The sequence below is a fragment of the Poecilia reticulata genome, chromosome 9 (genome assembly GCF_904066995.2).
Source record: "Poecilia reticulata chromosome 9, P_reticulata-male-v2, whole genome shotgun sequence".
NCBI classification, from domain to species: Eukaryota; Metazoa; Chordata; class Actinopteri; order Cyprinodontiformes; family Poeciliidae; genus Poecilia; species Poecilia reticulata.
In genome coordinates this window covers 33,471,631-33,499,510 of record NC_088838.1, presented here as the reverse complement: position 1 = coordinate 33,499,510, position 27,880 = coordinate 33,471,631, and the positions used below count along the sequence as shown (strand labels likewise).

General features: G+C 42.4%; 2 protein-coding genes and 1 long non-coding RNA gene across 5 annotated transcripts in view; 2 read left to right on the top strand and 1 right to left on the bottom strand.

Moving 5' to 3' along the window:
* The window catches only part of LOC145552894 (uncharacterized), a 262,036-nt gene that overhangs the window by 20,266 nt on the left and 213,890 nt on the right, over positions 1-27,880 (top strand). The gene's annotated exons all lie outside the window — the stretch shown is intronic.
* LOC103470701 (putative G-protein coupled receptor 21) lies at positions 1,213-7,747 on the top strand. The gene has a single exon (XM_008419326.3). The coding sequence runs from the start codon at positions 4,767-4,769 to the stop codon at positions 5,826-5,828; it is 1,062 nt and encodes a 353-aa protein (XP_008417548.1). The 5' UTR covers positions 1,213-4,766; the 3' UTR covers positions 5,829-7,747.
* Positions 19,285-27,880, bottom strand: part of LOC103470702 (spermatid perinuclear RNA-binding protein-like) — a 41,645-nt gene continuing 33,049 nt past the window's right edge. For 2 of the 3 annotated variants that reach the window (XM_081610970.1, XM_008419327.3), the window contains 7 exons: positions 27,204-27,412; positions 25,678-25,827; positions 24,542-24,676; positions 23,554-23,694; positions 23,347-23,470; positions 22,140-22,190; positions 19,285-19,836 (listed from right to left, as the gene is read on the bottom strand). In XM_081610970.1, coding sequence (XP_081467096.1) covers positions 19,748-19,836; positions 22,140-22,190; positions 23,347-23,470; positions 23,554-23,694; positions 24,542-24,676; positions 25,678-25,827; positions 27,204-27,412 — 899 coding nt within the window. In that variant the 3' untranslated portion in view covers positions 19,285-19,747. Of the gene's footprint in view, positions 19,837-20,641; positions 22,056-22,139; positions 22,191-23,346; positions 23,471-23,553; positions 23,695-24,541; positions 24,677-25,677; positions 25,828-27,203; positions 27,413-27,880 lie in introns of those variants that run through there. The other variant, XM_008419328.3, reaches the window with a different exon arrangement.

The window sequence follows — 27,880 nt, the reverse complement described above, 5'->3', positions numbered from 1 at the left end:
GTGTAAATAAGCTCTGATAAAATGAGGATCTTTCCTGTTTGTTTTCATTTAAATCAGGTTTGAGAACAAAGTTTAACCCACTGGAGAGATCGAAGAGAAACTCGGTTATAACAACAGTTATTCTGTTGATTCAATAATCATGTTTCTCTAATTCATATTTAAATTAAACTCAGTGGTTTCTTCTCTTTGAATCAGACAAAGATCCTGGAAGCTGTTTATGTGATTCTATTATTTTATTGTTAGAATGGAAAAAAAACTCCCAGAAATGTCTCTATTTTTATTTAAACTGAACAAACATCTTTATACTGAAAACACTTTTTTGTTAAGTGTTTATTCTGCAAATTTATTCAGATCTGCTGATATGATTATTTCCACCTTTACATTGAGACTGACAGCAGAATAAATATTCAAATATTTAAGTTAAAATAAATATTTTAAATCATTTCTTCACAGACAAAACGAGCTGATTGTGCTGAAAATGGCTAAAGAAAAGAAAGGAGACTGGAGTTTCCAGACTGGCCACCAGAGGGCGTCAGTGGTGCCAATAAGTGTAGAGACGTTACAGACAGTAACTGGAGCGTCTGACAGCCAGAGACTCTTCACTCTGCGTTAACCACCAGGCTTGTTTTTGAAGAATCATTTAAAAGATCTTGGAACCACGTTTATGTTGGATACCAACATCTCCAGGTTCAGTTTGAAGTTAAAATCAGTAAAATCTGGTTTCTTCCAGTCAGGACATTTTATAACTCACTGACTGTGTTATAAAATGTCACAGTTTCTTTCTTTCATGCATAAATTCTTCTGGGTTTTCCTCTTTTCTGTTTTTAGCTCCACAGTAACAGTTGACCTGAAGGAGCTCCCGGAGGAATTGAATAAACTTTAAGCACATGTTCACATGGTGGTGGGGAGAGGGGGTGTCCTGGTGCCACAGTCAATTAAGAGTTGGTTCATGTCTGCACAACTAATAAATGGCTGAACAAACCGTCAGCTGAAGCTCAGCGCTGCAGGACGATGCAGCCAGTTAGTGTCTCTGCAGCAGACAGGAAGTCAAACCAACATGTCTGATTCTTTTCTGCTGCACAGAGCAGGAAGTTACACGTGAAACAGTTCAAACCCTGTGAAACACTTAAAGTTATCCTGCTTCCTTTTGTTTTTCACTAAAATGTGGAGTAAAGAGCTGATCCTTTACTCTCCTGTGTGATGGTTTGTCCACACAGCAAACATCCTGCAAACAGATGAGTGATGCAAACAGGAACCAAAAATAAAATCCTGCAAATATCAATAACATATGAAATGCTGCAAACTTGATCCACAAAGCAGAAGTCCTCCAGACCACTAGGGGGAGTCGACCAAATCAAACAGAATGTCATGATTTAAAAGGATGTTCAGAAGACAGAAAATGTGTGTTTTAAAGTATTTTACATTATAGAACAGCTGCATATTTACACAGGTAACATTACATACCCAAGGCTCCCCCTGGTGGTCTGGAGGAATGTGGAGCATCTCGCCTGATTCTGGATGTTTCTCCCTCAGCAGGGAGGCGTGAGCTGTGACTCAGGAGTCCTACCAGCTGGTATCTGGAGCACTCTGTGACGTTCCCTTTGCCTTTCCAAACTGTTTGTTTGGGGAAGTTTGTTCCTGGAAACAATCTGGTTAAAGACACAGTAAGAAGGTAGAGCTGCGATCTCCCAACATCTTCCACAGATCAGCAGGAATGTCGCCTGGAACTGCAGGTTTGCTGTTCTCCATTTTGGCCTGGTTCACTTCAGCTGTGGATTTCTGCAGCACAGATCCCAGGATTGGTGGCAGGAAATGATGAAACGGTGAGGAAACTCAGCATTGCTGATGATGGCGAAATACGTAGACCACCTGTAGAGAATCCCCGGTCAGCCTCAGTCTCCTCCTCATCTCCCTTGGTTTGTGTAATGGGTCTGATATCTTGAGTGGAAAAGACTATAAATGGTGTTTGCTCCTGCTGGTGGATCCAGTTGGTCATGTAGGTTCTGGTAGTGGCAGCTCTTCATGGTGCTCAACACCTACAGATGTCAGGATGTGGTTTTGATCCAGGACTTGGCAGAACCTGCTCTTCCTCCAGACCCTGTAAACTTGCAGTTCTTTGTTCTACCACCATGTCTGCTTGGCTTCCCAACACTTTCGCTGATGGATTTCCTCCATTGCCTCTTTCCACATGACATTTGCATCCTGGGTTTATCTGACTGAAGTCCACCAGAGCATCTTCAGGATCCTACTTCTGTTTTTTATCCTAAAAGACTCAAATAGTAAAATATTTCAGTCTTTTAGGGTCAGCAACTGGTTTCTTCAACATTCCCAGATCTTTTTTGGTGATGTCCAACTTTTAAGCTGGTGTCCCTGGCAGCCCTGACTGCCTGAGGCCTCGCGCCCTTTAACCTCTTCACAGAGGATGATGTGGTCACCTGGTCTGATTCTTTCCTGGATCTGGTTCTTAGATGGTCGCCTCTCTTTCTCCATGTTGATGTTCCTCTGGTCTCTGTGGGCAGAGACACTGGGTTGGAGTTTCCAGTTAATGGTTGACCTCGGCGCCTCTGGACATTTTTAACACACAGCCAGAGCTCAACCCAGAGCTGCTGTTACTGAACTTCAGTCATCCTGAACATCTCAAGCTCAGATTTAAACAGGAGCAGAAAGAAAGTTGGCAAATATCTACATATCATTTTAGAGTTGAGTGATTTGGGTTAATCTAATGTTTTTTGGATGAACATGTTGGTTATTTTTCTTGAGGCTCATATCATTTTGCAAAGATCTGTTTTTGAAATATCTGAAAAGTGTGGATGGACGGGGATCATCTGCAGTCAGAGGATCTGTTTCAGCCACCGGGGTTATTTTAATAATCTTGTTTCAAATGAAAGGTTTCAGGGAGGATGATGGGTTTCTTTATGTTGCTGCTGAGTCTGTTTGCTTTGGAGGTTTTCCGACCAGGTTTGTTCTGTTGCCACACAGAATCTGAAGAAGAGATCTCAGCTTCTATGAAAACTTTCCTTTCTTTCTTTTTAGTGGTTTAGGAAACAGAGCGAGCTCTGTGTGCGTTTCATGTTCAGCTGGAGTGTTGAGTCTTTGCTGCGTGTTGATTTGCTCATAAACGTTTTAACGCTGCTGGTTTAATGTGTGTGTGTGTGTGTGTGTGTGTGTGTGTGTGTGTGTGTGTGTGTGTGTGTGTGTGTGTGTGTGTGTGTGTGTGTGTGTGATTCTGTGCTGCGGTTCTGAGCCTCAGGTCAGCAGCAGGCTGAGCCTCACATGATCCAGTCACACGGTGATCCTCCTGTCCACCTCCATGCTGCAGAGGATCTGGTGGAGGTGAAACCATCCTGATGTCTGATCATTAACCACATCGCTGCTGATCCACGTAAAGCTGAGCAGATGTGGCATCAATGACCTTTAACCTGGAAGAACAAAGGAGAAACAAAAAGCATAACATCCAACTTAAAAAACAGCCAAACATCTGACTGGTGACCCTTGAACTCTCTGTCAACCAGGACAGAAACGTCTTGTGTGAAGCAGCTTCATTGTTGACATGTTGTTATGGAAACCGTTTGTCTCAGTTTGTTGCAGGTCGTGATGCTCCTCGTGTTTCTCCTCTTTCATACCCACAGTGTCGACGTCAGACTGCAGGCTGAGCGTCTGAAACCTTCCATCGTCTTGAAGTTAGTTTGGCTAAAGTCAGGAAAAAGAGCCATTTAAAAACCTCCAGAATGTAACATCACAAATCAGCTGGCACTGCATGTTGCCTAGCAACCCAAAGAGAGCGCCAGCACGTTTAGTCAGCTGGTTTTACCGCAGTACAATGGCTGCTGGAAAAGAAAAGTGTTCTGTTGTTGACTTGTGATCCAGAAACCATTTGCTGCATTTTTATTGGTTGTGCAGGAGGCTCCACTTCTGCTTTTCAAACCAGTACGGTTATGTAATTATGCATTTGTTTGCAGCCTTTTTCACATGGGAGTATAAACATTGATTTTGGGGGCGTGGCCAACAGCAGGACTTAAAGTGACAGTCATAAAACAGATGAAAATGCAGAACTGAGACCAAAATCTCATTATCTAAGACAAATGTAATGACATTTCAGAGCCAACTGATCCGTCCTAACATGTTCATTACCTTTAACACAGAAGCATTTCTCTAAGAAAGCTGGGAACCATGGAGAGAGGAGGAGGGAAATGTCTGTGAGGAAGGAGGGAGGAGGGAAAGAGGAGGGAGATATGAAGCAGGGGGAGGAGAGGAGAGAGGCATTGTGGGTTCATCCAGCAGAGGCAGCTGCTGCTCTCCCTCCATGCCGAGACCCTGCAGCCGGAACGCCGGCCGTCTTTGTTTTGTCCAGAGTCGGTTTGAGGAAAAGCTCAACGTGTTTGGAGTGTTTCCGTTTCCCGGCAGCAGATGAAGGAAGGTGGCGGCGTCTGTACGGCTGTGCAGCGAGCCTCACCTCAGGGTTGGGGGCTGAGCGCGGGGGGATGAGAGGAAGACGAGGTGCTCTGCAGCATCTTCCTCCTTATTGTTTCCCCGCCTGCAGCAGCAGCGCAGTCCGGCTGCATTATGCCTGCGTCTGAGGGCAGCTGCTGCAGCTGCTGCTGCGCGGCCGGCCGGCCGGTCAGCCGCTGAGGGGGGGGACCTGCTGACTGAAGGACAATGACCTGACTTTGTTTCCTGAGCAGCAAACCAGAGAAACATGTTGAGGGTTTAAAGGAACGGAGTTTAAAGATGGGGTGACCGCCGCGTGGCGCTGAACCCGACCCAACATGAACTCCTCCTCCAGTCCGAACCAGAGCGGCTCTCCTTTGTTCTGCCTGCTGGGAGCGGTGGGTTACTCCCCCAGCCTGGACACCTGCCTGCTGGAGGCGGCCATCATCCTCTTCCTCGCTGTGCTCATCATCGCCGGGAACCTGCTGGTGATCTTCGTCTTCCACTGCGCGCCGCTGCTGCACCAGCACAGCACCGGACACTTCATCCAGACCATGGCGTGCGCCGACCTGCTGGTGGGCGTCAGCTGCCTGGTGCCGTCTCTGTCGCTGCTGCGCTGCCTCCCGGGCCTCAACCAGCAGCTCGCCTGCAAAGCCTTTGGCTACGCCGTTTCTGTGCTGAAGAGCGTCTCCATGGCGTCGCTGGCGTGCATCAGCGTGGACCGCTACATCGCCATCACCCGCCCGCTGTCCTACGCCACGTTGGTGACGCCATGCCGGTTGCGGGCGTGCATCGTCCTCATCTGGGTTTACTCCGCCCTCGTCTTCCTGCCGTCCTTCCTGGGCTGGGGGAAGCCCGGTTACCACGGCGACGTGTTTCAGTGGTGCGCCGAGTCGTGGCGGACCAACCCGACGTTCAGCACCTTCATCGTGGCGCTGCTGTACGCGCCGGCGGCGCTCACCGTCTGCTTCACGTACGGGAGCATCTTCCGGATCTGCCGGCAGCACACCCGGGAGATCAGCCAGCGCCACGCCCGCTTCGGCGCGCAGGCCACGCCCACCGGGGGCGAGCGCTGCGACGGCTGCACCGACAAGCGCTACGCCATGGTGCTGTTCCGCATCACCAGCGTCTTCTACGTGCTCTGGATGCCCTACATCCTCTACTTCCTGCTGGAGAGCGCAGGGCTGTACCGCCACATGGTGGCGTCGTTTCTCACCACGTGGCTGGCAATTAGCAACAGCTTCTGCAACTGCCTCATCTACAGCCTCTCCAACAGCGTCTTCCGAAAAGGCCTGGGCAGTCTGCTCCAGCCGCTGCTGCCTTCCTGCCTCGCCTGCGCAGACGGCAGGAAGGCTCCGCCCACCGGGAGCCTGCGCACCGACACGCGATGCCACGTCTGACGCTCTGCAGCCGCGGATTGGCTGATGTGGTTTAGAAGCGTCTGTTTGGCGCCTTTTGGTCCAACAGAGAGGCGTCTCTGCTGATGCCTGCTGGAAACAAAGTTTGACGCCAAACTGCATGAAAACAGTCGATGTGTGAATTCAGAGAATCTAATAAACACTTAAAAAATGCAAAAAGACGCATAAAAGGAAATTATAGTTCAAACTGCTCAGTCAGATCCAGCAAATGCAAAAAAGATAAACAGTTTATTGCCTCATTTTTCTGTGTTTCTGGTGAAATGGTAAAGAAGAAAACGTGGATAATTAATTTCTTATTTTTTTATGTTGGATTTTTATAACCTTACTATTTCATTCTAATATTTCAACCTTCTATTGATATTGTGAGTTTATTTTTGGCAATAATTGAGCTTTATTGTCATGACTTTATTTTTATAAAAGATCTGTTTTTTTAGTCTGACCGTTATATTTTGTTAGTTAACCTGAATTAAAAGTCCAAACAAGCAGAAGCTGTAAAACACAACAAGATGGCCGCCCTCAGATATGGAAACTCCAGGAGTCCATTGGTGGATAAAAATCCAGATTTTCCAAAGCTGTGATGAACTGATGGGATGATTGATGGTTTCAGGACGGATGTAGGTGTGGAGTGAAAGCGACTCCAGATGTTCAGGATCTGTGTGAAAATCTCCTTCGGACCTGATCTGAGGAAACGGTGTGTTTTCTAACAGGCTCCTCTTCTGAAGCCGGCCGTGTTTGTTCAGCCTGGATTCATAGAAAATGTTGATTTATGAATCAGCTCGGCTCTCTGACCGGCGGCGCTTTTCCTCCTGTAGTCTGCTGAACGCCCAATAAGGAGGCAGACAGTTTATTTATTTATTTGGGGAGGTTTGATCCTGGATCGTTTCATCAGCAGATCTCCAGTCTGAGCCGTTTCTGTTTGCTGCTGTTTGAAGCAGAAAATGTTTTACTGGTTTTGACTAAATGCAGAAAATGGATCCTGATCTCTGATTCATATCAGGCCTGGTCATGATCCGAGGTTTTTAATCTTTTTTTCATATTAAAGGTTTGATGTGATATTCTCTCAGCATTATGGAGAGTCTGACAGTAACTTGTATCTTTTCTAGGTTTTAAAAATAATATTTAAAACTAAACTATGTGCTAAAACATTTTAAAACAAAACAATGGAAGAATTATTACTGTTGTGGCTAAATAAGATTATATATTACTCAAATTTTGACTATTGTGGCTGTAATAATGTATCTAACTAGTTATTTTGCTACAAAACAAAAAGTGTTGAATATTTAATGTTTGATCTGAAATCAGTTTCTGATATTTTGAAGTTCCTGGATTAACTTCAGTTTCAGCTTTTGAGATTAAATTTAGATTAAAAACCAGCCGAAATTCTCAGGTTTTCCTCTGATCCAGTTTAACTTGATGAGCAGCAGCTTCATTTATTGCGCTGAATGTTTCGGTTTTCTGCTGTTTCTGAACCGACTGCAGGAGAAACGGGCAGAAACTGACCGACGTGTCGATCCGGCTGCATTTTAACGCTCACACTTTAACTTCCTGAAACTTTTCAAATTTAAAACATCGTTTCCTAAAAGAAAAAAAGAAAAGCTGCTGCTCCTCCAGAAGCTCCGAGTTTTTACAGCCAGAAATAAATGGAAGAGTCAATAAAAACAGAGATATAACTTTAGAACTAACATTTTTATTCCAGAAATACATTTTTCAGATTTGTATCATATCATTTTATTACAACATAAATCTGTATCACCTCATATCAAACTTTTCACGTTGTAACATTTATATTGTGTAAACGTGATAATTGATCATGTTTTTTTTTTTTTTTTCAAAGTGTATTTGATAGGGACAGACACACATTGACAGACAAACTGAATGAAACATCATCCCATGTTAGCATCATGGTGCAGCAGCAGCAGCTAATTCGCAGCACTTGTCCCTAGATGGGCTTTTTTTTCCCTAAAAATAAAAACTCTAAAAATTGAAGTGAAATAATTTGAAACAACACAACATAATATATTCAGAGAGGTGTAAAAAAAAAAAAAAAATTAAAAATTAAGAATGAGTACAGGTCTGTTTTTGACATAACCAGAGTTTTGTTTGATTTTTGAACGTACTGAAATGGTTGCAAGTGAACAGGAAGTGAGTTAAAGCTGCAGATCCTCTCACAGACTGAGCACTTTGAGCAAAAGTGGTTCTTCGAAAGGGAACCTTACAATTTCCCTCCAAGGCTGCTCTGGTGGATCTGCTACTGCCCTTCAATGTCTGTATGCAATCGCTTAATGGCATGGGTGCTAGTCCATTTAAACACTTAAAAATCAGTTTTAAAACGTTAGAATTTAGGAAATTTGTAAAATCCAAAATTCCAAATTTAGCCAAAATGCGACAATGTTCAGAACAGAATGTCAGAACAGAATGTTCTGATGTTGGAACTTAAATCTTGAAGCTTCAGGCGCCGCAGTAACCGAGGTCTGCGTCTGTTTGACCTCCTGGAGGTCAAGATGTTTCCATCTGAGGCCCAACAGCAAAATATCATATTTACACTGTAAAAAACTGATTTGTTAAAAAATAATATGAATATTGTAATAACATATTTCTTGTACTTCGAGGTTTAATATCATGAGTGGCTCCAAGAAATGAAACCAAACAACAAAGTTTGTTTCTTCCAAACAACAAAACCAGTTTAGATCCATTAGCCCCACGGCTAACAGTTTGTAGCAACAGGTGGGGGAAGGGCAGCAGCTTCTTTGATTCTTTTTATCAGATTCTGATATTTTCTCTGGGTTTTCTTTAACTTGAAGTTAAACTACAGAAATGAGATTAAAACCTTCACTTATTAAAGCTTAGTACGGAAATCTGACCGACGTTTCATTTTTGAGCCTGAAACGGTTTATTAACGCAGAAAATCATGAAAATATTTTATACATCATCAGATAATCATAAGAAAATTCATGTTTAAACAATTAAACATGCATTTCTGAGTTTCTGCTTCTGATGTTGAAGTTTTTGCTCAGAGTGGAGGAAAAAAAAGCAGAAATAAACTGAAAAGTGAATGTTTTTATTAAAGGTTTTTACTAAATGTTTTCATTTAAAGGTTTTTATTAAAGGCTTTTATTGAAGGTTTTTATTATGTGAGAGAAATTTAAACCTACAAGCTGTTTTAAAGGTGAAGCTTCGTCTATTTTCATTAATCTGAGACACAATTATTTTATTATTGTGGATTAACAGGACGAGTTGATTTGAAAATCTTCTGGTTTATTTGTTTTTGTGAGTTTTCCATAAAAATCTTCCAGTTTTGTCACGTTTAAAGAGCTTTAAATATTTAAACTTGAACTTTCCTGAGTTTCTCTGTAAAAAGCTTCGGTTTGCATGAACTGCGTCTCATTTGTGAGAGAAATGCTGAAAAGCAGAAAAAACTCAAACAATTTTTTAGTTTTAATGGAAAAGCTAAAATTAAAAATGGTTTAAATAAAATATAATGTCTTCTGAAAAATGATGCTATCAGTATTTTCTTGATGTGCTGAAGAGGCAGAAGCTGAATCCTGTCAGGAAGGAAGGAGTGATTAGATTTATTCGTCGTTTTTAAAGCAGTGGTTGTAACAGAACGTCTCCTTGTTGGAAGTGAACTGAAGCGACTCGTTTCATGATTTATTGCTGCAGAAACGACATTAAAGTTAATTGGATTCAGCCTTTGGAAGCTTGTTGAAAATAGATTTTCCTCAGTTATTGTTTTTGACTCTGCAGCCGATCGAAGGGAAAGAAAAACATTAAGTGTTCAGAAAAATCTGAAATAATTTTAAAATCTCATTTCGTAGAAAACTTTATGGATGTGCTTCTTTTTTACATTCAGAGCACAATTAATTATTTTTAAGAAAACAGAAAAAAATAGTTTTCTTCCTTTGGGTCTAAATATGATGATTTAAAGGTAAATATTGTAAAACTTTTTAAAAAAATGTTGCAGGTTGTTTCTTTCTAACTCATTCAGAAGTTAAAAAAAAAAACAAGCAGATGTGAAAAACAGAAAATAGTTAAAGTTGTTTAGTCCATGTGTTCCTGTTCATAAAAACTCAGCAGGTTTTTTAAAATGAGCAACAGGAAGAGCTGCAGCGTCATCCAGCAGCAGTCAGTGCTCCAACGTTTACAACATGAACTGACTAAGTTTTGTTCTGGGTTTAATGAAAAACTCTGAACGGGACAAAACTCTGAGTCTGAAAACTCAGAGCTTGTCCTACAGTTGACGTGTTGGACCGTTCTGTTCGGTTCTGTTCTGTTCGGTTCTGTTCTGTTCGGTTCTGTTCTGTTCGAGTCGGGTCAGTTCTATTTGGTTCTGATCGGTTCTGATCTGTTTGGTTCGGATCTGTTCGGTTCTGTTCTGATCGGTTTGGTTCGGATCTGTTTGTTTCGGTTCTGTTCGGTTCTGTTCTGATCGGTTTGGTTCGGATCTGTTTGTTTCGGTTCTGTTCGGTTCTGTTCTGTTCGGGTCGGTTCTGATCGGTTCTGATCGGTTCTGATCGGTTTGGTTCGGATCTGTTTGTTTCGGTTCTGTTTGGTTCGGTTCTGTTTGTTTCGGTTCTGTTCGGTTCTGTTCTGGTCGGTTCTATTCGGTTCTGATCGGTTCTGATCGGTTTGGTTCGGATCTGTTTGTTTCGGTTCTGTTTGGTTCTTTTTTGTGTTATTTCCTGGTTTTTGTCTGAAACTAAACCACCTGGTTCTGTTCTTATGACACCTGACTGTTTTTCTCATTCTACTAATTCAGTTTAATTTATTTTGTATTTTTTCCAGTCAGGAATTTTTCTGTTCACTGTGTCAAAAAAAAAAAAACCTGATTATTTTTCAGAAGTTGCACTCAGAATTTTCTGTCTGACTATTTGTTGAAAATACAAATTAATTTAATATCTAAACTTCTTTTTTCTTTGCTCTATTACCTAATATTTATTCGTCTTATTTATTTATATATGCAGAAAACCTTTTATGTTGTATTAAAGCCACTGAATAGGAGGAGGACATTTCCACCAAACAGATTTCCAGAAAAAACCCTTAGAAATTAATTACATTAATCTCAAAGGCTTTTCTGGCAAATTTTCTACTTTACAAACTCAGAATTTAACAAGTTTTTTCAAAAAAATTTCTGAGATTAATCTAAAACTTTCAGCTGTTTTGTCAGAAATGTGCTCCTCTTTGTGTTTTCTAACGGCTGAAACTCGGCGCCGTTCAGCCTGTTTGGATCCGTTTTGGTGGGAAAAGCTGCTCAGAGCTCCACGGAGGCTCAGAGCCGACCCGGTTCTGTGTCTCCTGAACTGATGGATCCAAACACGTCCAGCTTTTAGGAGCAAAAAGTTTCTGTTTCCTCAGAAAAACAGACAGAATCCATTTAATCTGCCTGTTGTGAAAATGAATTATTGAAATGTTTCCATATGCTGGAGCAACACAGAACTCATGAAATGTACAGTTTTTACATTCCTGTCATCTTTTCGTGCAATAATCCTACAACAACCACAGTTTATACCAGATTAATAATCCAGACTAAGGGCTTTAATCTCTGAGCTGTTTGGTTCTCAGCATGAGGTCTGAACATTTTCCTGAAGTTTGTTGTAATTAATGTGTGATTAAAACTTGAATGTTCTGTTTGTTGATGTTTCTGGATTTATTTGTTTTATTTTTATGTTGAAAAAATCAAACTGGATTATTGCATTTAGCTTCAAAGACATTTCTTGTGTTTTTTCTAATTAATTTTTTAGAAACGTGGCTCATTAATAGATGCACTTCACTAATTTTATTCTTTAAAAAAATGACAGATGTGTCTAGTTGGGTTTCCAGGCAGAAGGAAAAACTTTCTGTTAATGGAAATAAATTGTCTAAATGAGGAATAATCAGTTATATGGAGGTCGTATTATTATTAACATGAAGATCAATAGAAAAGATGATCTGGTTATGACAGAATATCAAACCTGTGATTTATTAATTATTCTTTATACATCATTTTTCATGTACAGAACAAAAGCCAGAGTCTCTAGAGAGCTGAGGGAAAGATTTGAATCCTTCCTGATTTTTATTAATATTTCATGTTACAGCAGTTTTCAAATGCTGAGTTCATTTATTAATGTGAAAAATGATCAGAATTAGTTTTATTGGTGACATTGTGACTCAAAAGAGGAATTTGACTTTGGTTTTCTGGCACTTTTTAAAAAATAAATTTATTAAGGTTTTTTATTATTAAAAAGTTGAATTCATGCTGATTTTCTTTGGCTCAGTTTGATTTTGAACCATCAGTTCAGACGGCAGTGAACAGTTTTAAAACTCAGATGAAATCAGTTCCTCCTGTTCGCTCTGCTGCTCTCCTCCCCTTGAGCCTGTTCTCCGTCTCACTCTGCAGGAACAGAGGAGGAGTTTGTGTCTGGGTCTGTGTGAAGAGCACAACAAAACACTCCAACATGATGACTGATGGAGAGAATTATGATGAACATCTTCGTAATAAACTCATCTTCTGGATGAAAGTGGTGCTTAGTGTCTCTGATTGAGATGTTTCTGCTGACGGATCACCCAGCAGGGAGACATGAAGCTCAGTTCACTAACAGGTCAAATATTTAAATAAGAGAAAAATAAAAGTGTTTCTGTTGATTTTACTTTCCCAAACCAGTTCAGCCTCCGTTCTGCTAAATAAGTTTAGATACATTTACTTTTTCTTTAAACTTGCTGATGTCAGTTCAAGCTTTTAGGAGAACGTCAAACAAAATGTTTTTTACAGTGTTGATTCGCTCCAGTGTTTCCTTCGGGTCACATGACTGTTGTTTCATGGCGATCGTTCCCACCGCCTCACATGATGCTGCCGAGTTTCTGCTGAAGAGTTAAAGGAATCTGTTCATCAGAGGAAATACAGCGAACGAAGTGATGAGGGAAACAGACGGTCGGTTTGTTTCTGTGGCTTCAGTCACAACAAAAACCCAAAATTCATCATGAGACGCCGTCATGGGCCGAACTAATGTCACGGATTTGTTTTTGTTTTCTCTTTAAACTGGAAATCACTGGAGATCACTTCCTGCTTTTGGAGCGTCTCCGATCTGATTGGCCACAGAGTCGACCTCCTGTCATCTGAAGAACATTTTCAGGATTAAAGGACTAAAAATCTAGAAAAACTCATCTAGACGTTTATCTTTAGTGGCATTAATTACTGCAGCAGGTCTGACTAACAAACCAGAACTCCAGCTGCAGCTGAAGCTGCTGCTGGAGTTCTGACTAGAACCAGGAAGTTAGAGACGCCATCCAGTTCTACACCACCCAGTTCTACATCACCCAGTTCTACACCACCCAGTTCTACACCACCCAGTTCTACACCACCCAGTTCTACACCACAAAGTTCTACACCACCCAGTTCTACACCACCCAGTTCTACATCACCCAGCTCTACACCACCCAGATCTACACCATCCAGTTCTACACCACCCAGTTCTACACCACCCAGTTCTACATCACCCAGTTCTACATCACCCAGTTCTACACCACCCAGTTCTACATCACCCAGCTCTACACCACCCAGTTCTACACCACCCAGTTCTACATCACCCAGTTCTACACCACCCAGTTCTACATCACCCAGTTCTACATCACCCAGTTCTACACCACCCAGTTCTACATCACCCAGTTCTACACCACCCAGTTCTACATCACCCAGTTCTACATCACCCAGTTCTACACCACCCGGCTCTACACCATCCAGTTCTACACCACCCAGTTCTACACCACCCAGTTCTACACCACCCAGTTCTACATCACCCAGTTCTACATCACCCAGTTCTACGCCACCCAGTTCTACATCACCCAGTTCTACACCACCCGGCTCTATACCACCCAGTTCTACATCACCCAGTTCTACATGACCCGGTTCTACACCACCCATTTCTACATCACCCAGTTCTACACCACCCGGCTCTATACCACCCAGTTCTACGTCACCCAGTTCTACATCACCCAGTTCTACGCCACCCAGTTCTACATGACCCGGTTCTACATCACAAAGTTTTACATCACCCAGTTCTACATGACCCAATTCTACACCACCCAGTTCTACATCACCCAGTTCTACACCACCCGGCTCTATACCACCCAGTTCTACATCACCCAGTTCTACATGACCCGGTTCTACACCACCCATTTCTACATCACCCAGTTCTACACCACCCGGCTCTATACCACCCAGTTCTACGTCACCCAGTTCTACATGACCCGGTTCTACACCACCCAGTTCTACACCACCCAGTTCTACACCACCCAGCTCTACACCACACCACCCAGTTCTACACCACCCGGCTCTACACCACCCAGTTCTACATCACCCAGTTCTACACCATCCAGTTCTACACCATCCAGTTCTACATCACCCAGTTCTACATCACCCAGTTCTACATCACCCAGCTCTACATCACCCAGTTCTACATCACCCAGTTCTACACCACCCAGTTCTACATCACCCGACTCTACACCATCCAGTTCTACATCACCCAGTTCTACATCACCCAGTTCTACATCACCCAGTTCTACACCATCCAGTTCTACATCACCCGACTCTACACCATCCAGTTCTACATCACCCAGCTCTACATCACCCAGTTCTACACCATCCAGTTCTACACCGCCCAGTTCTACACCATCCAGTTCTACACCACCCAGTTCTACACCATCCAGTTCTACACCATCCAGTTCTACACCACCCAGTTCTACACCACCCAGTTCTACATCACCCAGTTCTACATCACCCAGCTCTACACCACCCAGTTCTACACCATCCAGTTCTACAGCACCCAGCTCTACACCAACCAGTTCTACATCACCTAGTTCTACACCACCCAGTTCTACATCACCCAGTTTCAGTGAGAGAATAATCCTTCAACTACTGCTGATAGTTTATAAATCACTGAATGGATTAAAGATCTGCTGCTGTTGGATCTTTCAGACCTCTGGTTCTGGTTCTGGTTCTATTCTGCATCCAGAACCAGAATCAGAACATGGAGAAGCAGCATTCAGCTTCTATGCACCACAAATCTAGAACAAACTTCCAAAAAACTGAAAAACAGCTGAAACACTGATTTCTTTAAATGAAACATTAAACAACATATTTATTGTGGTTTCGGTGATGAAACTCGTCAAAGTGTGTGATGAGTTGCTGACTGCTGTGTGTTTTCACTTTGTCATTTCATGTTTTCATTTCCCCGTCAGGCAGAGTTGGTTCAGCACCAGAGGATCCCAGGGGGCCCTGATCCCTTCATCTAAAAACATGTCAAAGTTTATGTTTTTATTTTCCTGTGGGAAACTCAAGATGCTGCCACAGCGGCTGGCAGTCAGGAGGAAATGCCTTTTCAGAGGCCGACAGCGCCAAATTTGGGCCAGAACCGAGAGCAGCAGGAGGGGAGGGAGGGAGACGCAAAGAGATTTATTATTATTATTTTAGATTAAAACTTTGTGTTTTTATCACATTTTAGTGTTGGAGGCGCCAGAGATCTGCTGGCATGAAGATAAAAACGGTGATGGATGTTACAGCTTCCTGAAAACGTGTTGGGATGCCTGCAGCGAATCGTCCAACAGAAACAGAGAAACCAGACGGATGTTCGTCTTACGGGAGTCGGATTCATCCAGCGTCACTGAGGAGACACTGAAGCTCAGGTTTCATCTGCAAACCATGATAATTAACATTATAAGAAATAAAAGCTTGAAGTATTCTACTGTAATAAATCAATTTTCCTCCAGGATTTTATTTTTTTTTCCAAAATCACAAACTTTAGAAATTAGATTAGAAATAATTGCAAGAAATTTTGCAATATATTTTTCCCTTTCCAAAATGTACATACAGCTGAAAAAATTTGAAAAAATTAAAAATAAAACACAGAGTTTGGAAACACAAACATTTTTTTCCTTAAAGAACTGAAAAATGTAGATTTTTTTATTACTTGCTATATTGATCACAAACCACTTGGTGATCGATTGATTGATTGATTGATTCCAATCCCACCGTCCAGGTGAGCTGCTGCTCAGGAACAGATCATGATCCAAGTTCAGCTTCAGTTCAGGAAAAGTAACAATCAGGCAGTAAAACCATGTTGATGTTGTTTCAGAAAAGGATTCAGACATTTTGAATTTGTGAGAAACATCAGAGAATCAGGCTGAAGAAGTTGAATTTGTCTGATTCTCATGTTATCAGCCGACCTGCTGCTGCCTCAGTTCTAATCTGACCTGAGGCGAGTCGACGTTCAACAACCATGTTAGGGAAACTGAACTGAATGTGAGTCTCTGAGGCATTTAAAGCATCTGAATGTTGTTTGATTTGCAGTTTGTAGGGAAGCCGTCGCCCAACGTGAGTTTGCTCCTCTGCTCATGAAGTCTGTGCTTCTCCAATCAGACGCCTGTTTCTCAAACATGGCGGCTTTCCAGGAACCACCGGATGATTCTGAAAGGAAAAGCATCAAATCACAAAGTATTCCTGAAATGTGAGAATTCAGAACAAAGTCACAGTTTTACCAGAGATGGATCCAGAGAGCCTCCAGGAACGACAGTCTGCTGATGCAGAGTCTAATTAAATCCAGTTCTAGTTAGCAGCTGCATCGTCACGGAACCAGAACCAGCTCAACATCCGGAGCTTTCAGGGTTTCTTCACAGTTCATATGAACCGACTTTCCCTCTGTGGATCTGGACAGATGAGATTGTTGTGGATCCTTGGCAGCAGCAGCTGTCAGGTTAATAAAGCTGTTTTCACTTGGAACTGATCCGAGGATCAGTTTCTGGAGGACGGCCACATCTCTGCAGCGCCGCCTTCACAGACCTCAATCAGACCTCAATCAGATCTGAATCAGATTTACACTTGGAATATCATGAAAAGTCCAATATTTCTCTCCCTCGTTACAGAAACTCATATTATACAGACTCAAAACACATGAAGTGACATATTTGAAGCCTGAAATTTCTGCTTTAAAATAATATACTGAAGTTCAGGAAGAATCAGTTTCTGAGCAGGAAGAGAAACTTCAGATGATGTCCGGTCAAACTCACAGCTTTGCTGCCATCTAGTGGCCAAAGTGGAAACCTGCTGAATTGTCCTAAATATTTTTTTTTTGTCAACAAAAAGCTGAAAAATATTTTTTCTCTTATTTATCCTTTTCTGTTCATCCCTCTTTCATTTATATTTCATTTCCTAACATCTCTATAATATTCTTTTGTCCAGGTTATAACTGTTTTAAATTCTTGTTTATCGTATTTCCGTTCTAATTTTTACATAATGAAATGAAATAGATTTACCGAGAAATAGATCGTATCTCATTGTGAATGTTTTGTCATTTAAAATCTTTCTTCTTCTTTTCCGTTCAAAAGAAAGTTTGATATTAAAGTTGACCAGCAGAGGGAGCTGTCACCACATTTACGGATTAAAAGATCTTTGAGACTTTACAACAACAAAAAAAACAGAAAAACTCTGTGCTACTGACATTATGCTATATTTTCAACGTGTAATGAAGCTTTATTAGGTTTCATATTTTAGATCAAACATAGAAAACTTTAATTTTGTTTATTAATCTGCTGATTTCAGTGATTCAGGTCTGACAATTGATTAATCAGATTTTTTTTAAAAAAGCTACTTTGTGCAGATCTTTCATTTAACCACTTAATGAATCATCTACAGCCAAAAATGAGCCGAGTTTTTTTTTTCTTACAGAATTTAAACCAGGTGAAGCTAAAACTGTCACCTGAGGAGTTTTGGATAAATGCAGGCAAAAGTTTTCATGAATCTGAAAAGATAAAATCTATTTTGTCTTAATTAGTGAGTTTGTTGTTCTTTCTGCAAATGGCCGTTTTAGAGGTTTCAGTTAACGATTAATCGATTACTACACCAGTTAATGAACTCGTTTGAGAGAAACTGACAAACTCCAGATCCATGAAACCTTCAGTAGCTTCAACACTTTTCCTTATATTTCAGGGTATTTTAATGCTTGTTTGTTATATAAGCGCACATCTATAAACACATTAAATCTAATAAAAATGCAGATGAAGTGTTTAGAGGCCGGTTCGGTCCTCGTCCTGCTCCTGATCTGCTGTCAGGATGGTTTACTTTGGACTAACAAGGTGATTAAACCGCAGAGCTTCCCCACGGTGAACCGGACCGCTTACAGCGTGACAAACTGCCGCCATGCGCCCACGTCGCGTAATCCAACACCTTCTGGCTCCGCGTCCCGCCGCTAAAAATACCGGGAGGATCTGGAGGCTCCATCCGGCGCTGCAGCCTGGCAGAAACGAGCAGCGGGCCGAAGAGCAGCTGTCAGCTCGGTGTCAGGAATGACGCGGAGCTGCGCTCTGAGGTCAGCAGAGGTCAGGAGGGGTCAAAGTTTCCCCATGAGGTGTAAACGGCAGAATGGAGGAGTGTGTGCAGAAAGTCTCTGTTGGGCTGCATGAGAAACCATCTGCTCAACAGAACCAAAGGGCTTCAGCTCAAACTGCCTGCTAGATCAAAGTGTTGATTTCACTAGAAAACGTGATTCTGGAACATCAGTGGAAAGTTCGGCTTCTGGTGGAAAACATCCAAATATCAACATTTAAAGAGGCAGGGTTATGTAAAATCAACTTTTTTCAGCTTGCAGGTTTGTTATTCACAAAAAACAAACCTGGAGTGTTGCTTTGATTCTTTCATGCAGAAATCGCTTAATCTCTATGTCAACCATTCAGCTGTGCAAAACTCCTGGGTGGACCTAGCTCCGCCTTCGAGGCTCTGCTCCTCCTCTGAGCCTCCAGCTCACAGAGCAGCCTCCACTCAGCTCCTTCAGACTAGCCAGCAGCAATTAGCAAACACCTGGTGGAACTGCTGAGCTCATTCTAGGAGCTGCTGCTCAGTAAAATGCTGGTAAAAATGTTAGTCAATAGAGGAGCCATGTTGTGACTTCCTGAAGGCGGAGCTTCAGAAAGAAACAGACGTCCAATTTCAAGACATTAAATCAGGAGGCAAAATTTCTTCCAAGTCATATTTCACATATGTAGCATTTTTAAAACAATTGAATTAACAGTTACTTTATTGCGCTCTAAAATAGAAAACACGCAACACTGCCCCTTTAAAACAAAATCCTGCTGTTTGTTTTACTGCTGGTCCAAAAATTCCTAAAATAATGGCCTTTGTCATTTTCCTCCCCCTCAAAAAATGACTTGAAAAGATTGGAACAGGTCCGTTTAGACTGCATGAAAAACTCAAAAATCTGGTTTGGGTTGAATTTGCCTGCTGTGTGTCTGTAGACTAATAAAGATGGCGGAGTCTCTTCTGGGACTTTCCTGCAGCAGGTTGTGCAAAGGATAATGTTTCTTAAAATGAAGAAGATAACGTGAAAACCCTGAACTTCCTCTGTTCCTTAAAATGTCTCCTGTCTTTCTGGGTTTTCCGGATCTGATCCCAGATGATTCCAAGCAAAACAACAAATGATTGAAGTTTTTAAATCCTCCAGCTCAGACCAAAGGTGCCGCTGAGATACAGGAATGTTTAATACAGGATTAAATACCATCATCATCTGAGACAGCGATATGCAAATATGTGTTGAATACAAAGTTACAGCCATGACTGTATTTACATTCATAAATATGTTAATAAATATGTTCAGCTGCTGCTGAGTTTATACTGAAACACAGTAAATATTTCCACAGAGTTTCTGGGCTGCTTGAGTTTCACTCCGAGTCGTTTGGGGCCCCTGAAGGCAGCCAGAGTATTGCTTTGCGTTTTCCTCAGGAACCAGAACTGGACCTGTGCTGCCCGACGCCGCCGCCATCGTCCTCCATTTTGCTGTCAGTGTTGCTGCTGCTGGTTGTCATGTGGAAACAGACAGTTTGAGAGGATTTAAGATCAAACTGGGCTTCGGGTCTGGATTCTGGTTCCTGTCTGGAGCTGGAGGTCAGAACAGGTCCTGAGGGCCCAGATGGATGATGATGGGCGTGGCGATGGTCTGCGGCTGGTAGTAGGCACTGTCGATGTACAGGCCGCCTGCAGACAGGCAACAACATCAGGTCACAGAAACATCTGCTGGACTTAATGGGGATAAGAATCAGAACCAGTTTGACGGACTGCTAACGCTAAAGCACTATAACTGCTACTTAGTGGAAGCTAATGCTAACGCGTTAAATTAAGCTTCAGTTTTATAGCTGTTTGAACTATAAGCAATGCATTCTGGGTACAGAGTAAATGTAGCTTGCTGCAGCATAAACAGTCTGCCACTTCAAAATAAGAGCATGAATATAAACTGACATTTTTTTAACAGTTGATGGGCAAAACTTCAACACAGACGTTGAACTTTATTCAGCTGAAAGTTCACTAAACTTCTAAATGTTTTAAAAGTAAACAAAATAAATTATCTATGATTAGCGCACTAGCAGAGTTGATCCCACCACTGGATGCATTTCATGGTTTTTACCACCATCACAATATAAGGAACATTAGATCACTAATTCTGATCTGTGATCTACTAGTTCAGTCTTCTAGTAGATCCTCCAGTTCATTAAAACCCAGATGAAAAGTTCTGACCAGACGTGGCTGTAAACCTATGATTAAAATGAAAGAGCTACAGAACCTGAAATGGTTTTCATTCATGTGTTGGACTGAAGGTAGATTATGACATCACTTCCTGCTCAAACACTGCTGTCATGTGACCACAGAGTTAAAATATCAGAACTGCAGAAAATCAGCAATAATAATAATCATCATCATAATTATTATCATAATAATAATAATAATTATTATTATTATTATGATGATTATTATTATGTAAAAATAATAATAAAAAAAAAAAATCAACATTTCACAAAAATATTTTTATTTAAAAAGATTATTATTAACAACCAGGTCAAAATAAAACAGCAGCAAATGTAAACAGTTGATATGAAATGAAAGGAAAAATGTTTTCAGTGCAACTGATCGCTGTAAACTTTTCAACACCAAAAAAAACAAAAACAAGCAAATGAATCACAGGAGGGAAAGTTAAAGGAATATCCGACACATTCTGGGTTTCACAGCTTCATCACTGCATTTGGTTCTGACTCAAACTAACTGCAGTTTATATCCTCAACACAACAAACGCAAAATATGAAACCAAAAATGACAAAAACCCCACAAACTAAAACATAAACCGCTGCTCTCCCTGAAACAAACAGGATTTCATTCAGGCTGTAACTTCAGCTCCTTTCTGCTGCGTCTCGCCTGCAGGATGTTCAACTTTAAAACTTCACAACCTGCAGCAGGTGAAGCATCAGCAGAAAAACTTTTATCCAAAAGCTGCTGATTCTAAATCTAATCTGCATCAGATCCGTTTATTTCTTCAGCCTGTTATGATTAAACATAATCATCCTGAAACTATTAAAATGTCACAAACGTTTATTGATCAGTGGAGTCGGGTTGTGAGTGATTCTCCCCTACATGTGGAATGTTGAGTCACTTTATGCAGATTTGAAGAAGTGAAAACGAGAAAATGTCTCTGGGTTAAAATGTTTTGGATCACTGAACATAATTCTTTAGTGGGGATATTCCTTTAACAGGTGGAGGGGGCGGGGCTAGCAGGGGTACAGGTGGCGGGGCTAGCAGGGGTACAGGAGGGCGGGGCTAGCAGGGGTACAGGAGGGCGGGGCTAGAAGGGGTACAGGTGGGCGGGGCTAATAGGGGTACAGGTGGGCGGGGCTAATAGGGGTACAGGTGGGCGGGGCTAATAGGGGTACAGGTGGGCGGGGCTAATAGGGGTACAGGTGGGCGGGGCTAAAAGGGGTACAGGTGGGCGGGGCTAATAGGGGTACAGGTGGGCGGGGCTAATAGGGGTACAGGTGGGCGGGGCTAAAAGGGGTACAGGTGGGCGGGGCTAATAGGGGTACAGGTGGGCGGGGCTAGAAGGGGTACAGGTGGGCGGGGCTAATAGGGGTACAGGTGGGCGGGGCTAGCAGGGTTACAGGTGGGCGGGGCTAATAGGGGAACAGGTGGGTGGGGCTAGCAGGGTTACAGGTGGGCGGGGCTAATAGGGGTACAGGTGGGCGGGGCTAGCAGGGGTACAGGTGGGCGGGGCTAATAGGGGTACAGGTGGGCGGGGCTAAAAGGGGTACAGGTGGGCGGGGCTAATAGGGGTACAGGTGGGCGGGGCTAATAGGGGTACAGGTGGGCGACGGGGTAAACGGGGGGGACTCTGATGACGGGAACAACTACTGAGGGCAATCTGGAGGGAAGACCTGAGGAAGAGCCAAAGAACAGAAGCTGGAGTGATGGGATGATGGATGGATTATTGATTATTGATCAGAGGTAGAGGGGCTTACTGTAGGCAGGAAGGGGGGCAGCAGGGCTGTAGCCGTACGGAGCACCGAAACCTGCAGAGGAGACAAAACGTCCGTCACCATCAGGAAACAGTTTGATCTGTTTTCCTCCCACCGACGGTCAGAAAACCTCCAGACCTGCAGCTGGTTTCCTCAGGGGGAGGAAGGAAGAAATATCAGAACTTTATTAGCAACCTGAGGAGAAAAACCGCCTCACTGCAGCACAACTCCAGTTTGTTTCAGAAAGAAGCTGAAAATATCAGAGCTACAAAAACACACAGCTTCCTGTAGAGGTGGCATTATGTTTCATTTTGCTTCATTTTAGAGTAAATCTATGCACTACAAACATGTTTATTATTAATGAGATTTCATCTCCTCAGTTCTGCCTGTTTGAGCCTCTTTCAGAATCAGATGTTTTATTGCGCCGTCACTTTTATGCTAATGAGCTGCTGCTGGAGGTTTTTGAAACGGCTCGTTTTCCAGACACAATAAACATTAAGCTCTATTTTTCTGTTTATTTTCTGGAAGCAGTAAAGACCCAAAAGGGAAGAACTAAAGTGGGCAGAGAGTTCATTTTGCATAATTGATCCCATTTGATAAATAGAAACAGAAGAACGGGAGTAAAAGTTTTAAAATCGAAGTTTCTGCTAAACATTTTTAGACCGAGTTTAGATCAAAACTGACTTTTTTACATCAGTCCAAACATGCAGTAATGCTGATTAAATCTGAAACACAAAACTCTGGGTTGGCCTTACTGAAGCAGAGTTTTGGACAGTTTAGCCTGAATATAAACCTTAAAACATTCAGGAACATTTTAACTAAACTGTAAATGTTTATGGATTCTAGATCTTTACAGTTTTTGCTCCAACGTGTTTTGTGTTAAAGTCTCAGACTTTAATGTTCTCTCAGTGAACCTTCGTCTCCAGCAGGAACAGAAGGTGTTCATTTCAGTCATGAACAGTGATGCTGCGGGCTTCCTCTGCTGCCAAGAAGATGTGCCAATCGCCATGGCAACCAGAAACTCAGCTTGTTGGATTTCAGCAGGTTCGTCTTTCAGGTGTGAATCCACCATAAGGAAACAGAAACGAGCCGCAGCGACGTTCAGATGATCTCTGGAGGAAATTCTAGTTTTCTCTTCATGTTTTGATCCAAACAGCAGAAAAATCTTCATTTAATCCTGAAAGTAGATTTAATCTGCAGCCGGACCCACCTGGGGGGATGTAGCCGTGTGTGGGGGCCGTGCTGATGTACGGCGCTCTGGGCAGGACGGGGACCCGTGGAGGTCTGGCGGCGAGCGTCGGGATGGTCAGCACAGAGGTCAGGGGTCGCTTCGGCTGCACAGACAGACACAGAGATCAGGGCTGAACTGGAGCCACTGGCCAGCAGGGGGCGCAGCCTCCCTCAGAGCCGAACTCACTGCTGGGTTGAGGCGTTTCTTCTTCACGTTGGTCGGTTTGGACCCGGAGAACAGGCTGCTGAGAGCGGCGAGCGCCGCGCTGGCTTTGGCCACCTTCTTATTGGGACCGGTTCCCCGGAACACCTGCTTATCCACCTCCACCTGCAGGGGGAGACAGAGACACCGGACCGGGTCAGATCAGATGCATGCTGAGGTGCTGCAGTGACATTTTCAGGATTTATAAAGTTTTCACAAAATACAAATGAACTAAAACAAGAATTTAAATTCACTATTATATGATGATATGTTTTATTATTACTAATAAGGTCTTGTGATAATATTCTACACTCTACAGCAGGGAGAAAATAAAGTAAAAATAATAAAACTTTACGTCTGGAAATATCTCTCACCCTAAATATCTGACTGGTCAGAACAAAACATTAATTTAATAAAAATCAACAACGTTGTTTAACGTAAATAATAAACTATCAATAAGTCACTGAGATATTAGGATTAATAAATATTCATAAAACAATGTGTGTGTGTATGCGTGTCCCTGTGTGTATGTCCCTGTGTGCGTGTTCCTGTGTGTGTGCGTGTGTGTGTGTGCCTCTGTGTGTGTGTGTTCCTCTGTGTGTGTGTGTGTGTGTTCCTCTGTGTTCCGTGTGTGTGTGTGTTCCTCTGTGTGTGTGTGTGTGTGTGTTCCTCTGTGTGTGTGTGTGTTCCTGTGTGTGTGTGTGTGTGTGTGTTTGTGTGTTCTGTGTGTGTGTGTTCCTCTGTGTGTGTGTGTGTGTGTGTGTGTGTGTGCGTGCCTGTGTGTTCTGTGTGTGTGTGTGTGTGTTCCTCTGTGTGTGTGTGTGTGTGTGTGTGTGCGTGCCTCTGTGTTCTGTGTGTGTGTGTGTTCCTCTGTGTGTGTGTGTGTGTGTGTGCGTGCCTCTGTGTTCTGTATGTGTGTGTGTTCCTCTGTGTGTGTGTGTGTGTGTGTGTGTGTGTGTGTGTGTGTTCCTGCCTCTATGATGAAGCGTTTGTCGTAGCTGCTGCCGCTCTCTGAGATCAGCTCGTACTTCAGGCCGCGCCGCTTCTCGTTCAGCTCCATCACCGGGTTTTTCCCGCCCGCCGTCAGGATCGGACCCGGAGCTCTGGACTGAGACACAGAGGCATGCTGGGAGTTAACAGGCTGTCATGGTTCTGATCCGGTTAATTCAGATCAGAACCTCCAGAGTCCCTGTTGTTCCACGGTGATGTTAAATTAACAGAGCCTTACATAATTATTCATAACCTTAAATTTGATTCAACATTTAGTCAAATCACCACAATCTGATGGATTTTACTGCAATAAATCATTTGGTCGCTTGATTAATTAATCATTTGCATGATTTATTGTTTTTTCTTTCAACCAAAAACTGGTTGAAAAACGTTTTAGTTTGGTGTTTTGGTCTCAACTAACCATTTTTTTAGGAGAATTTTGCTTTTAAAGATTCAGAATGAATTTTATTTGTTGCTTCTATTGTTTTATTAATTTACATTGATTATTTAAAGTGTATTTCAGTCCCAGTGTTAAATGTTTATTAGAATTTAAAGTGAACTTTGACAATGTGTTCTTGCATTATTATACCAAAAATATCTTTATATTACTAGAAAATGCTCTGAAAACAACAACATTATTGCCTAAAGCAAAAACTTCTGGGATAATTTATTGTCCAGCAAAATGTGTTATTTTGACAGGCCTGGATTTTACTGGGTTTTTATATTTTAAACCAATATCATTCAATGTGCGAATGATTAAGTGGAAGGAAAAAAACTCGAGTTTAAAAAAGTTTTATAAATGAAAATGTGAAAAAAGGCTTTTAGGCTCCACATTAAAACTGAACATTGTAACGCTCACGTTTTAACCTTTTCTGATTTTTTTGATCTGAGAATCAGCCGGAGACACAAGAGCAGAAATCTGAAGTGACCTGGATTTGATAAATTCAGGGGCTGCAGCAACAGGAAGTCATCAGTTCATAAATTAACCATTGAAATATCATAAACAACAGAAGAGGATAAAAAAACCAAAACACCTTCCCACCTCAGATTTACAGTTTGTTTCATGTTATAAAGACACTTCAGGAAATCTGTCTGGTGTGTGCGTGTGTGTGTTCCCACCTCCTGCGTCTCCGTGGAGGAGGTGACGGATGTGGAGCTGGAGCTGGTGGACATCCTGTCATTCTTTCCTTCTCCGTCAGACTTTTCATCGGCGCTCAGAGAGTCCAGGTCCCCGTCTGAGGCGAGCAGGAAACCGAGAGCCTGCAGCGCCTGAACGGAACCAGAGACACGGCTTTACCGTTACCGTGGAGACAACGCCTGAACGGAACCAGAGACACGACTTTACCGTTACCATGGAGACGAGCGCCTGAACGGAACCAGAGACACGACTTTACCGTTACCGTGGAGACGAGCGCCTGAACGGAACCAGAGACACGACTTTACCGTTACCGTGGAGACAACGCCTGAACGGAACCAGAGACACGACTTTACAGTTACCGTGGAGACGAGCGCCTGAACGGAACCAGAGACACGACTTTACCGTTACCGTGGAGATGAGCGCCTGAACGGAACCAGAGACACAACTTTACCGTTACCGTGGAGACAACGCCTGAACGGAACCAGGGACACGACTTTACCGTTACCGTGGAGATGAGCGCCTGAACGGAACCAGAGACACAACTTTACCGTTACCATGGAGACAACGCCTGAATGGAACCAGAGACACGACTTTACAGTTACAGTGGAGATGAGAGCCTGAACGGAACCAGAGACACGACTTTACCGTTACCGTGGAGATGAGCGCCTGAACGGAGTGTCTCTGAGCCAGGCACTAAGCAGTGGTGGGAGCCGCTAACTAAGAAGCTAACTGCGCTGAAGCAGTAGTCATAAACATTAGCTCTGCTAATGTTTATGACTAGCTTTAGCCATGTTGATATCCACCCAAAGTAAAAGACGTGTGAATAATTATAACATAGCGCCCCCAGCAGGATCAAATTTGTAATTGCACATCACAAATTTTATGTCGTCAACATTTTAATTATTCACGGTAAACAGGATTCACACCTCCAAACATCTGCAACAAAAATCTAATTTCCAGACCTGATTATCTTCAGTTACGTACAGGACTCTATACAGACAATTAAAGATTAAATCCTAAAGCCGTCGACAGACTACAACCTTTGAGAACCAATTTCATTCGAACATAATTTCTATATTCTGCAATGCTCAGTTATTGTAATTATGGTTATGTTTTGTTCTCTACTGTTTTTATTTTGTTCCTGTTTGTTTCTTGTTTTAAATAAAGTGTAAAAAAAATGAGAAGAAAACTGCAACGTAAACAGATTTCATCTCCTTCAAAATAAGAGCATGGATAAAATGTTTAACTTGGAGAAAATTTAACAGTCGATCACCAAAACTTCATCACATGTTGAAGTTCACAAAACAGACGAGTAAATTAGCAGTTTAGAATTTATAGGGAAAAATTTATTTAGGGAAAACCCAAGTATGCTTTGGTTTTCAAACATTTTCAAAGTTAGCTTAACACTGAATGAAGAGTTAGCTGTACTGATAGCAAATTAGTGGAAGTGTGTCCACCACCAGAGGTTCTGTAGAACCACCAGAGGTTCTGTGGAACCGGGCCGTACCTTCAGGGCCACCTGCAGCTTGGCCGTCCTCTTGGAGTTCCCGCTGGCCTGGTACGTGGTTCCCTGGATCTCTACGGACATGGTGAAGACCGGAGCGTGGACCGGACCCGACTGACACAGCAGGCGGTACTGAAGGCCCGGATGGATCTGGTTCAGACGCATCAGAGCGTTCATGGGATGGTTCGGGTCGGTCATCCTCCAGTCCAGCACTACAGAAACAAAGATGCAGATATTAAACCCAAAGATCGCTCAAAAAACATGAAATATTTCTGAATATTTAGGAGAAAATTAAACCAAATAAAAAATATTTTCTTACTAAACGAAACTATGCTGGTTCTTCCTGTCAGATTTAATCTGAGTGCTGAGATCTTCATCAGTTATTAAACAAAACGGTCCAATTCAGATTATAACAGGAACAAAGGTTTTCAAAACAAACCTGGATGATGATCAAATGGTTGACTTTGGAGCAAACCGTCATACTGAACATGCCTGTGGCGACTGTGGAAAGGAACAACTTCCTGGTTACAGGAAGAAACCAGGAGCAGAACCAGAACCGGACCACAGAAACCAAACTGTTTGATTCTCTCCAAAGTTTTAACTAATTCACATTTTCAGTTTTATGATTTCAAGAATGATCGCCGTACAGTGATGATGTAACATTCTCTGTACCGATTAAG

Coding starts and splice junctions, on each gene's coding strand:
- LOC103470701 (XM_008419326.3), top strand. CDS start 4,767: ATGAACTCCTCCTCCAGTCCGAACCAGAGCGGCTCTCCTTTGTTCTGC.